This window comes from Myotis brandtii, unplaced genomic scaffold (genome assembly GCF_000412655.1).
Source record: "Myotis brandtii unplaced genomic scaffold, ASM41265v1 scaffold185, whole genome shotgun sequence".
In the NCBI taxonomy this organism is placed as follows: domain Eukaryota; kingdom Metazoa; phylum Chordata; class Mammalia; order Chiroptera; family Vespertilionidae; genus Myotis; species Myotis brandtii.
This window is the reverse complement of record NW_005356870.1, coordinates 8,225,254-8,238,541: the sequence shown is the minus strand read 5'-3', so window position 1 is coordinate 8,238,541 and position 13,288 is coordinate 8,225,254. Positions and strand designations below refer to the sequence as shown.

At 37.0% G+C, this 13,288-nt stretch overlaps 1 protein-coding gene across 2 annotated transcripts in view; it reads left to right on the top strand.

Moving 5' to 3' along the window:
• Positions 1-2,041: 2,041 nt before the first annotated feature.
• The window catches only part of MSR1 (macrophage scavenger receptor 1), a 63,483-nt gene continuing 52,236 nt past the window's right edge, over positions 2,042-13,288 (top strand). For both annotated transcript variants that reach the window (XM_005864069.2, XM_005864071.2), the window contains exons 1-2: positions 2,042-2,144; positions 6,855-6,968. In XM_005864069.2, the coding sequence (XP_005864131.1) occupies positions 2,042-2,144; positions 6,855-6,968 (217 nt within the window). The remainder of the gene's footprint in view (positions 2,145-6,854; positions 6,969-13,288) is intronic.

Genomic DNA, 13,288 nt, shown 5'->3' with positions numbered 1-13,288 from the left:
CACTGACCACCAGGGGGCAGACGCTCAATGCAGGAGCTGCCCCCTGGTGGTCAATGCGCTCCCACAGGGGGAGCTCCGCTCAGCCACAAGCTGGGCTGATGGCTGCGAGCCTCTCCCACCTCCTCCACAGCGCTAAGGATGTCCGACTGCAGCTTAGGCCCGCTCCCCAGGGGATTGGGCCTAAGCTGGCAGGTCGACATCCCCTAAGGGGTCCTGGACTGCAAGAGGGCACGGGCCGGGCTGAGGGACTGCCCCCCCCCTGAGTGCACAAATTTTTGTGCACCAGGCCTCTAGTATATATATATATAATGATGGAGCATCTAGTATTCTAGATCCACCTTTAAAAAGAAAGGGAGAAAAAAACGGAATTCTTTCTCCCAATAAAAGTTCTTTAAACCAAAACAGACCTGTAGGTTCTAAATTGCAAATTTATGAAAACATACATGTGGGAATTCTGAGCAAGTATATGGATAAAAAATAACATTCATTTTGACTTATTGAGGCCAAAATTAGATCACTGTATTATCTTTCTGGACTTGCTACATTTTTTCCTCTTTAAAATACACCTAAGACCATCCTTTAAAAAAAAACAAAAACTGTCCCAACCAAAATGTTAGTAACATTCTCTTGAAAGCTACAATGGGATATAGCCATAGCTAGATGCCAGGTGGGCTGACAAGAAGAAAGTGATGCTTGTTAGGAACAGGTGATTGGCAGTGCCTTCATAGTGCACCACAGTCACCCAGCCCTAACATTTGGTTCATGTTTAAGGAAGCTATAAAAAGAATAAGAGTGTAGAATAGGAAAAAAAATCTGAATTAATGTCAAAACCTATTTACCAAGAAATTCTCTATCAGCAGAAGCCCACTTTTTTGGTTCCCCTGTCTCCAAACTTCTATCTTGTTTAAAAAATAAAAACAAAACTAATATATGAGACTAATAACCTGACTAAACACAAATCAGATCATTTATTCAACAAATATTTATTAAGAATACTTTATATTCTAAATTTATCAATCAAATGAACTGAAGTGTTTCCAAAAAAAAGTAGTATAATTTATTTTCATGGAAAATGTTTTTAAAAAGTGATCCTCAGATTGCAAGCTGCAGCATTACTAGAGAGAATTAGTTGGATTTGCAAATTCTTGACTCCTCCACCACAAACATTGGAAACTCTGGGGGTAAAGCCCATCAATCTGTTTTTAATCAAGCCTTTAAAATGATTCTGAAGCATCTTCAAGATACATAGGCACAGATTGTATCATAGAATATGGATTGTACTTTAAATGGTACAAGGATAGCCCAGCCAGTGTGGCTCGGTGGTTAAGTGTAGGCCCATGAACCAGAAAGTCATGGCATCAATGTTTCTATCTCTCTATCCCTCTCCCTTGCCTTCTCTCTGAAATCAATAATTAAAACAAAAGGTACAAGGACATATTTATGATGCTGCCAATGTATATAATGAGGAGTCCTGAAAAATAAGTAAATAAATACAAGTAAGAAAAGAAAAAACAAAACAAAAACAAAACTAATTTTTTTCTGTAATTCCTAATCTAGTGATTAGATTTTTTTTTCTGCCCAAAGTGATAAACAGATGCCTTGGCAAAAGAAAAACTGGCTCATCAAGTTCTGATAAAAGACTACAGGAAATATTTACTTCAAATTTTGCACAACTATTTTTTCTAAGGGATTTTATTGTTGTTGTTGTTCTTTTCAGCTAAACAACTGTTTTCTATCACTTGGAAAAATATTGTTTTAGCTAAAAAAGAAAAGCTACCTCTCACACACCTACAAACACAGATGTACATGTGTGCGTAGAAAGATACATGAGTAGGTCCTGTGTAAGTCTGTCTTACTGTTACAATTAAAACTTATGGGTAAGTATAATATACTGATATATATGGTAGATATGTAAATTTAGTTAATTATATTTTCTTGCTTAAATTGAATTTTAATTCTAAAATTCAGTTGGAAACATTTTGCCAAAGGGTCCTAACCATTTTGTATGTAATTAATGTTTTTCCATGTGTTTGACCGAGGTATGGCACAGTGGGATAGCTTTCCAGATCAAGAGGAGGACACGGACAGCTGTTCAGAATCTGTGAAGTTTGATGCTCGATCAGTGACAGCTTTGTTACCTCTGAGTAAGTAGAGGAAGGGTGGGATGCCTGGGGAGGTTGTCCTTAGAGTTATTGACACTATGTAAAATTAGTCTTGTAACCTACCTTAAATATGTATGAATGTTAAAATAAGACTTATTGGATAAACAGGTCTCTCCCTGTCTTGAGAGAGAATACAAAATAAATTTAAATTGAAGTAAGGAAACATTATAATAGATTAAATTAATCCACAAGATTGATTGAGTTATCTGATTTCTCAGCCACTGGACTAGGTCCTGGAGAGGTCTATGATTGTAGCACCATGAGGGAAGGTGGGTGGGTGAGAAGAGATTAACCAAAGAATTTATATGCATATATGCATAACCAATGGACACAGACAATAGGGTGGTGAAGGCCTGGGGTGCAGGGAGGGGATGAGCTAGAAGGGTCAATGGGAAGAAAAAGGGTACATCTGTATAACTTTCAACAATAAAGATAAATTAAAAAAGAAACTCATAGGTGGTTGGTACTTGTATCAGTTTCTTGTGGCTGCTGTCACAAGTTACCACAAAGTAGGTGCCTTAAAACAACAAGACATTTATTCTCTGACACCTCCAAAGGCCAAAAGTCTAAGTCAAGGTCTCCGCAAGGCCATAGGCCCTTTAAAGGCTCGAGGCTCAGAATACTTTCTTGCCTCTTTCTAGCTTCTAGTGCAGTGGTTCTCAACCTTCCTAATGCCGCGACCCTTTAATACAGTTCCTCATGTTGTGGTGACCCCCAACCATAAAATTATTTTCGTTGCTACTTCATAACTGAAATTTTGCTACTGTTATGAATCGTAATGTAAATATCTGATATGCAGGATGTATTTTCATTGTTACAAATTGAACATAATTAAAGCATAGTGATTAATCACAAAAACAATATGTAATTATATATGTGTTTTCCGATGGTCTTAGGCGACCCCTGTGAAAGGGTTGTTCGACCCCCAAAGGGGTCGCGACCCACAGGTTGAGAACCGCTGTTCTAGTGGCTCCTGGTTATCTTTAGCACCGCCCCTTTGTTTGTAACTTCATCACTGCAATCTCTGCCTCATCTACATGTGGTCTTCTCCCCTGGTGTCTCCATGTCCTCTTATCCTAAAGACATTAATCAGTGGATTAGGCCTCACCCTAATGCAGTATGGCCTCACTTTAACTTGATCATATCTACAAACACCCTATTTCCAAATAAGTTCACATTCGTTCTCAACAATATCTTTTTGAGAAACACAATTCTGAACATAACAGTGCTGAAACAGATGTTTGTACAGGGTACTAGAAGACTTAAAAAGAAGCAGTATTTGACTGTATTTGGAGAGGTCCATTTAAGGTGTGAGGACAGAGGTGCTTTAATTCTGCTAATTCTAAAGCATTTATCAGGAGTTGAGGTGGGTGGGGAAGGAGCCATAGAGATATTTCAGTTAAAGGAAGCAGCAAATGCAAAGTTATAGGATCTTATATAAATTCATACATAGAAAAACCTGAAATACAGACCACAACTGCAAGACATGATGGATCTTATATGCTGTGTTAACAATAGATGGTGGATGAGACACCAATGAGACAAGGAAAAAAGATAACAGTAAAAGCTTTTAAAGGTGGAGATGTTGAGAGATTGAGGAAGGAGAACAGAGTCAATGGGAACAGAAAAAAGGCAAAAAAAAAACAAACCCACAAAACACACACACTCACAATAACACATTTGAGGGTTTTTAAATTGCAGCCTACGGATAATTTGTGATTGTAAATTGGAGGTAAAGGAGAAGACGACTCCTGGGTTTCAGGCTTAGTCAATCTGGCAGACAGAATACCCCACCTTGCTTATATTGTGGTTGTTCTTTTTCTTTTTCCTTAGATCTTTCCTTATTGTTTCCCTTTATTTTATTTTTCTTATATTTTTTTTGTTTGTTTTGTTTTGTTAATCCTCACTTGAGGAAATTTTTCCATTGATTGTTTTTTAGAGAGAGTAGAAGAGAGGGGGAAAGACAGAGAGAAATATTGATGTGAGAGAAACACATGGATTGGTTGCCTCCTGCACAAGCCCCAACCAGGGCCTGGGCCTGGAGGAGCTGCAACCAATGTACGTGACCTTGACTAGAATCGAACCTGGGACCCTTTGTTCCGCAAGCTGATGTTCTATCTACTGAGCCAAACCAGCTAGGACTTATCTTTACCTCTTAAATTTTTTTCTCCTTTTACTTTCATTTCCTCATAGAACATTATTGAGCAACTAGAGGCCCGATGCACAAAATTCATGCACGGGGAGGGAGGGGGTTCCTCAGCCTGGCCTGCACCCTCCTCCAATCCAGTGTCCCTACACCTTTTTCTTATCTAGCTAACCTCTTCACATTTAAAAAAATTAACTGAAATGCCACCTACTTTAGGAAACCCTCTTTGAACAAATCTCTTTACAATCTGTATTAAGTATTTTCATAGTATACCATTCGTTTTCTTTAGAAGCAACTGAGAGTGGATGCAGTCTGCTTCTCATTCTTGGCTCTGAATTCATTCTTATTGCTCTTGTAATAGCGAAGCTTATGCAGTTTACATTTGCCCTTCAAGGGCTTATATTTGGTTCAGTTTCTAGTTGGCTCCCTGCTTTTTTTTTTTAAGCAATAAATTTGGGTTGTGATAGTAAACCTCACTTGCAATCAAGCCTGTAGGTCGCCCTATCTGAATATTTCTATAATACCTATCACTTTAGCAAACCAGAGATTGTGTTCATTTATAGAAAATAATAAATGTCACCTGATCACTTGATCTTCTAGTAATATTTTATAGCAAGATGTATTATTCTAGTAATTTAACTATTACAAAACTTAGGCGTACAGAAATAAATCACATTGAACAATAAAGAATGTCTCAAATATCAAAGCATAGTCCACTTAGGGCCTCCCTTGTTCTGTGTCTCAAATATCATAGCACAGTACACAGTTCATATGGAACTCAGCTTCCTTTAAAATAGAAAGGGATGCCATACTCATGAAGCAGCTACTTCCACACATTTTTTAATTTAATTCATAGCACATATTCTTTGTACTAATTGTTGGAAAATCACCCTAGCAATTGCCTCTGTTCCTCTCTGTATTCTGATTCATTACTGCGCTTTTATCATCCACTCGCTCTAATAAGATTGTGAATTATTTAAGGGCAGAGATCATGACTTGAGCTTGTGTTTCTCTGTCATGGTGCCTAGATAAATACTCAAATGCCATCCAGTCTGACTGTGATGAGAGAGGCCCACGGGATCAGTTGCTGGAGACCTCTAATTTTTATTTAAGGGGCCTCACTTGTTCTGTGCCTTTACAGAGGGGTGAGTAGGGGCTGAGGGAATTCGGGGAAACCCAGACAGAATTCTCCTCCTGCAAGATTTTGCTAAGCTGGTGCCCGGAACCGGAGGCGGCTTCACCCGGGACCAGGGGTGGCTTTGCCTGGACCGGCTGCAACTGCAGGCACCTGGGCCAGCTTTGTCAGGAAGGACGTCTGGAAGACATCTGGTCTAATTAGCGTATTACCCTTTTATTAGTATACAGTAGGTCCTCGGGTTACGTCGGAGATCTGTTCCTAGGGCGCAACATAACGCGATTTTTGCCATAAGTCGGAACCCACCTAATAAGCATCTACGTCACTCACATGGAGCACATACACAGCAGTAATGAAGTGAATCAGTAAAAAAAATTTAAAAGAAAGATAACAATTCCTGATGTTTACTTGTGGTAAATAAATAATAAAAAACATAAAGCACATATGTACATACATCGAAATAACGGAACTTTTTTTATATATATAAATAAATGGGAGATGGCGATGTAACCACGAAACGACGTATGTCGAGTCTGACGTAACCCGAGGACTGTCTGTAGATGTCTGAACTTTTGTTTTTAATTTTGGAGATTACAACCTGAAAACAAAATTTACTTTCAAAAAAAAAAAATGAGCAACAAGAGCAATGGCCATAGGAAAAATATTTTAATAAATGGTTTTATTAGCTTAATCTGAGAAATTTCTTCCTCTTTTATTGAGATTCCTTCTACATCAATTTATCTTTTCCACAATTAGTATTCATTATGTGAATCACTGTTTATTATAAATTAATAATACTGAAATGTTAATATGTTCTAATATATACAGAGGATGGACTTCATTGATTCATTCCAAAATTTAGTCAAAATGAATTTTTTTTAATTTCTTATTTTACATTTTATTCACATTGTAAGAGGTATCCAAATACAAAGTTATAGAGATTGGATTATTAAAATAAAATTGTATAATCATCATAGAAAATAAATGTTTCTCTTATCTGACTTAATATAAGAAAAAGATCACAATTACATAGTTACTTGAGGGTTTTTATTTTCACCCAGAATATATTCCCATATGAAACAGAAGAATAACATTGTTTGCATATGTTGGTATGAATATTAAAATGTATCAACTAATGCCCCCAAATGAGACAAGTACAAACTGTAGAAGATACTCACTCTTTCGTGCACGCTTAGTTCATGGGTGAGTAAAACAAATGTCCAAAGTGATGCCTATATTGGCTTAGTCTGTGATTGCCCCTTTTTCCTACTGAATAAACAAGGACCTATCCCCTCCCCCCCTTTTTTATTTCAGTAGGCTTGGTACTTACAATATAACTGCAGATCATAACAATTGTGATTAAGTAAGAGGATTACGTTTTCTAACTGTAGTTTGGGCTTTTGTTTTTTAGGTTTTAAAAATGGCCCTGCCTTTCCAAAGAAACTGAAGTCCGTCAAAGCTGCCCTGATTGCCCTTTATCTCGTTGTGTTTATAGTTCTCATACCCATCCTTGGAATAGTGGCAGGTACAGTATTCTAGAGTTCTGAAACCCAGCAGCTCAGCATGTGAATTAGTTACTGTAGAAGAAAAAAGAAGCACTCAGTGTTTTGTATTTGGGAGATTCATAAGGTAAACTTCATATCACAAAGTGTTCCTCAAATTTATTAAATGAAAAAAATAGATTCTTCAGAGTTACTCAGTGAAAGAATGGAAACAACAAAATAGAATAGAAAATGAAATATTAAGATAAAATATAGCTGTGGAAAGGATTATTTCAAAAATATATTATCCTCTGAAGTCCTATAGATGTCTAGTGGTGGTCACAAATTTCAAGGTAAGTATTCTAGTTGCCAATGTGAAAATATGAACATGATCATTTACATTAACAATGCCTAAAATATAAAAGCAAGCGAGTTGTTCAGATAAAGATCTACTCCTAGTATTGAGAGCAGAAAGAAATATTCCTGTAAGTCTTAAAAAAAAATAATGGCCTACACTTCAGTAATATCTTTACAGTTTATATGGCCACATATTTCATAAGGCCATTATTTAAAACATCTCTAAAAATTAGAACAGTTTACTTGGGCTCAACATAATGTTTTCCAGGTACATATTTCTTTGGAGAGTCCAACTTGAATTAGGGGATAGATCTGAGGGTTTCTACAGGGGTGGCTTGCATATAACTCAGTGAAATGTGTAAGTATTATTCCCCTCAGCAGCATTTTTTATGTATTTGATTAGCATTTGCATTTATATACCTTGTAGCTCTCCTTTCTCTATGACTGACAACATGTCTGGGCATATGATCTACTAAGAGATAGGCTGGGAGTAAGATACATTTTTTGTGCACGGACTAATCAGCTTAAAGAGAAAATGCTCCTAAATACAAGGCCAAACCTTCTCTGCTAAGAAGCAATCTAAAGGAATATTCCAAGACAGAGCCAAAATTATGCTAAGAAAGAAACGATAATAAAACAACAATTGTAACTGTAGCTTTTGATTTTAGGCACTCACTATGTTCAGGAACTGGGCTATAAATTTTCCACAGATTGTCTAAATACACCTTTCCAGTTACTCCTGAGTAGACATAAACTCACCCTCATTACTCACAAAAGGAGTTTGAGACTGTTCAGTAGTGGAGCTGTAGTGCCACCCACAACACTTGACTCCTAACCTCTGTGGTCTACTGTCTTCCAGGGTAATTGGGTTTTTAGCACAAAATATGATTGACCAATAAAAAAATAAAAAAGAGTTGCTGTAATTTCAGCCAGGAAAATATTTTTTCCAGATAAAGATTAACTCCTATTTTGGCCATTAGAAACAAAATAAAAAACAAAAACTAATAACAAATGAAACCAATCAGTCACTCAAACCAACCACAGCCATCTAAGAACCTGATTATCTCTCATGAAACTAACTTCCTGATGAACTCGGGTTATCTGTATGCTGTTTATGTACGTGCTTATCTGTAGTTTCAAAGACACAACTGAAAGATATTTTATTGTTTGGGATTATTAACAATAAGCCAGTTATGATTGGGTTAATTTAATTGCCTTTATACAAAACATGGTCTGTAGCGCCAACCCAAGAGTGCAACTACTTTCTAATAGGCCAGTGCAGAGCATGGACCGAAGTCTGAAAAGAGCTCAGGGTTCTCAGCAAGTTCAGGATCTCTGAGCTATTAGAAAATACTATCGAGTCAACACATTTAATTTAGGGTTGACAATGATTTATCTGAAGTGGTTTTGTTTATTAAAACTATAATAGTACCTATTAAGATTGACAAGAAGTTTAAAATGTTCAAATCAAATAAGTTCATGTTAGCACCCAAATTCATCAGAATAGGGAGATCTTGCCATGTTTATCACTCTTGAATAATGAACAATTGATCATCCATTTACAACTTTAAGTTGTGGATCAGAATATATTCCAAAAAAAGAACTAAAATGCAATACATATCTTTATTGATACCAAAAAATTGCAATTATAGGCCAAATATGTCCCTGCTAAAATAATAGTAATCACTTTGTTTTGGCAAATATGACTTGGTGGGTTGTTGAGTAACACTCCCTCCACGTTCTGCGTGGAGTAGGGTTCGGTATCTGAAAGAGGAACTGAACAACAAATGAGAAAGAAATGACACGAGATAATTTTGCAATATTGGGGGACCAGGCGGGCAAGTCCCGAAGGACTTCCACCCATGCTCAGGCTGCTCCAATCTTTTATTGATCTGGAGTAGCCCTTAGGGTAAGGAGGTTTCAATGACCCACAGATCAGCAGACAATTTCCAGGAATAGACAAGGTATCTGATTAGCTCATCAGTAGATGATTTCCAGGAATAGGCAGAGTATCTGATCAACAATAATCAAGAAGGATCTACATAAGTATCTAAGGAATTAAGTGAACTAAGGTGGGGATGATGCTTCAACTATTATTACCTAAATTAACTGGGTGGTTCCTAGATTAACTGGGTGGTGCACAGTTCTGACCTTTGCTAGGACTTCAAAGGTTACTAGCTTTTGGGGGTCTCTGTCTAAACTCAGCTAGTGAAGACAATGAATGGACTCCGGCAGTGGGTGAAGTAAAATGTTGTACATAAAACTCCGCTTAAATTTAAAGTGCCATATCCATGAAAAGATATTCCTTAATTTTAAAATCTAGTCTATATGCTCTCTTTTCTTAAAGAACCTACTGGATCACTGCCTTAGTAGAACAGCATAATGTCTCTGGACAATCCTATCTAATAAAAGAGTAATATGCAAATTCACCATCACTCCAACACACAAGATGGCCACCCCCATGTGGTCAAAGATGGCTGCTCCCATGTGGACACAAGATGGCCACTACAAGATGGCTGTCAGGGGAGGGCAATTGTGGGCAATCAGGCCAGCAGGGGAGGGCAGTTGGGAGGGACCAGGCCTGCAGGGGAGGGCAGTTGGGGATGACCAGACTGTCAAGAGAGGGCAGTTAGGGGTGACCAGGCCTGCAGGGGAGGGCAATTAGGGGCACTTGGGCCGGCAGGGGAGCAGTTAGGTGTCGATCAGGCTGGCAGGGGAGTGGTAGGAGGTGATCAGGCTGGCAAGCAGAAGTGGTTAGGGGCAATCAGGCAGGCAGGCAAGTGGTTGGGAGCCTGCAGTCCCAGATTATGAGAGGGATGTCCGACTGCCTTTTTAGGCCCAATCCTGGTGGGCCTAAATGGACAGTCGGATATCCCTTGAGGGGTCCCAGATCAGAGAGGGTGCATGCTGTGGTGAGGGACACACACACACACACACACACACACACACACCCATGCATGAATTTCATTCACTGGGCCTCTAGTCAAATATAATTCAATATTAATATATATAAATTGTCACTGAAATACTGCATATCCTTTAGCTCAGAATAATATAGATTTTTGGTAGGAAAAGGTATTACCAACATGAAAGAGTAAATGTGATCCATGGAATCAAATATAACTCTCTCCCTAGGTCTTTACACAAGCCCTACAAGCTTGTCTCCTTTAAATGTAAATAGAAAAGTCAAAAAATGCCATCTCTCCAATGATAGTGAGAGAAATGAAGATCTGAAAATAGGAACTCTTGGATTTATGATACAGAGATAAACATTCTTAAAAAAAGTAGGGATCAAATTAGTTCTCATTCAGAATTTGGGGAAACAAGAACTGTTTTGTTTTTAAATCTATTAGTAAAATGTAACCTTTATTGTCAATCCATGTTTAACTTGATGTTATATGACATTTTGTTATATCAGGTGTCTCTTTTATATTGTGAACAAGAGTTTCTTTACCCATATAATAAAGAAATTGTTTCCAGTATAACTAAAATTATATGGTTGAATAATTATATCCATATGCCTAGTAAAATAAAGCACAGAGATTACTGTACTTATTGCAATATGGAACTTCCTCCAATTTTTTATATTACACAATATTAATTGCTCCTAATAATCAATGATATGCATATAGATGCACAAATCACAGATAGTGAATCCAAAATATTAACAATAACAAAAAATCTGAAACTTACCAAATGCTTATTATGTGCCAGGATATATTCTAAGGACTTCACATAAAATAGCTCATTTAATTATTTGAACACTGACTATTAGTATCCCATTTATATAGAAGTGAAATAGAAGCATTGACACCTTAATTTGCCCAAGGTCACAATTTGTAAAGGAAAGAGCAAGAATTGTTAACCCAAGCAGTTCTAATCCAGAACCTGAATTCTTACCTGCTAACTAAAAAAATAATGATAATAATAATAATAATAATAATAATCACCATAAAAGGAAATAAGGGATACTTTGAATTTCAGTCTATCTTATTCCCAGTGTTTTATACTTAGTAGGTGCTTAATAAATAAATCATAGAATTGATGAATTCATAAATGAGGCTGTCAATCCAAAAAGTGTTTCCCACACTTAATTTAATAAATGGGATACAATCTTAGTAAGAAATATACTTTTCTTGTACAACTTGTTGATAAATTAAGAAGTATAAAATTATGCACACTTAAAATGGCCTCTGTTGTGGATCATATAAAAATGTAGTCAAATTTAGCTTAATTCAGTTAAGCTAAATGTAAAGAGAATGTAACTAGGAAAATAGGTTATAATATGTGTTTTTAAAAATTGGGATTTAAGTACATATATAATTTAATACCTATTATAATAATGTCTACAATAGCAACCATTATCAACAGCTTCTTTAAGTACTAGTAAAGGTGGTAAAATCTGTTTTCTCTGTAACTAACATAACATTTTTCATGGATAAGGCACTTAAATTTGAATAGAGTTTTCATGTGTGCCATATGTGTGCTATGAGATTTATATGCCTTATCTCATTCATCCTTAGTACCACTGTTGAGATAGTTACTATTTCTAGATCTTTGTGAGGACTTAAGCAAGGAGAAGATAACTAACTTGCCCAGAGTAACCCAGCTAATAATGAGGAGTAGAGCCAGTTTCCAGAATCAGGCAGCTTGATGCTGTGTAAACACCAACGTCTTATTTATATAACAGGTACCCTGAGCTATGGGTGGAAACTAAATGTTTTTTCATGTGTATTTCATTTAATTCTCAAAAACCTATAAAGATGGTACTATTTCTATATCATCTTTACTCAGAAAACTGACAGGTCAGGTATAGCTGATTATGTAGATATATTTTTAAACTATGGGAAGTTAATTATTTTTATTGCTTAATAATGGTCAGATATGGAAAAACATATAATAAAACTAAGAGACATATACTAGTATATGTAGATAAAAGGTATAAATGATAAAGAAAAATATATAGAGATATGGAAAAATAAGAAAATCTTAACCATCACTGATTAGTAGTAAAATAGTATTTAATGTTTTCTTTATTTTATATAAATATGTATTATTTTTATCTGCAAAGTTAATGATTTTGCTTTTCATTTTTTTGAAACTGTAAACATATTATGTTGTTCTAGATCATTTCAAAAGGATAATTAGCTTGTTTAGAGAATATATGTCTATTTGGAAGTACAAATCAGCAGCTCTGTATGTCCCCAAAATATAGTCTTGCTTTTGTAATAATAATATGATAGTGAAAACAGAGTCAGATTTGATATACGTTCACCAAAATGTTAGCATTTAACTTGGAAGAGATTAATGGTAAATAGTTTTTCCCTATTATTTACCTTCTCTAAATTTTCCCTATGAATATATATTTCATAGTAGACAAAGACCAATCTTATAAAAATAATACCTTTTAAAGTAAGAATATTATTTGCCCAATTTTTTGTTCCACCAACTATAAATTAGGCCTGTGTAAACTGAAAATGACAATTCTTTGCCAGCTTAATGATAGGATGAGGAAGATGAACCAACAATTTATTCATACAGTGGATAACACTAATACTTCTACTTTACTACGTATTTTATTATTATCATCATCATTTATCTTGATGAGAACTAATATATTCAACTCTAGAGGCCCAGTGCACAAAAATTTGTGCACTCGCGGGGGGTGGGGGGAGGGGGGTCCCTCAGCCCGGCCTGTGCCCTCTTGCAGTCTGGGACCCCTCAGGAGATAACGACCTGCTGGCTTAGGCCTGCTTCTGGGTGGCAGAGGGCAGGCCCAATCCCTAGGTGCAGCCCCTGGTCAGGCTCAGAGCAGGGCTGATTGGGGAGTTTGGGCGCCGCCCCCTGTCATGCACAGAGCAGGGCAGATTGGGAGGTTGCGATGCCACCCTCAGTCACGCTCAGGGTGGGGCCGATTGGGGGGTTGGGGCACCGCCCCCTGTCACACTCAAGGCAGGGTCGATGGGGAGGTTGCGGCGCCACCCCCTGTCACGCACAGAGCAGGGCC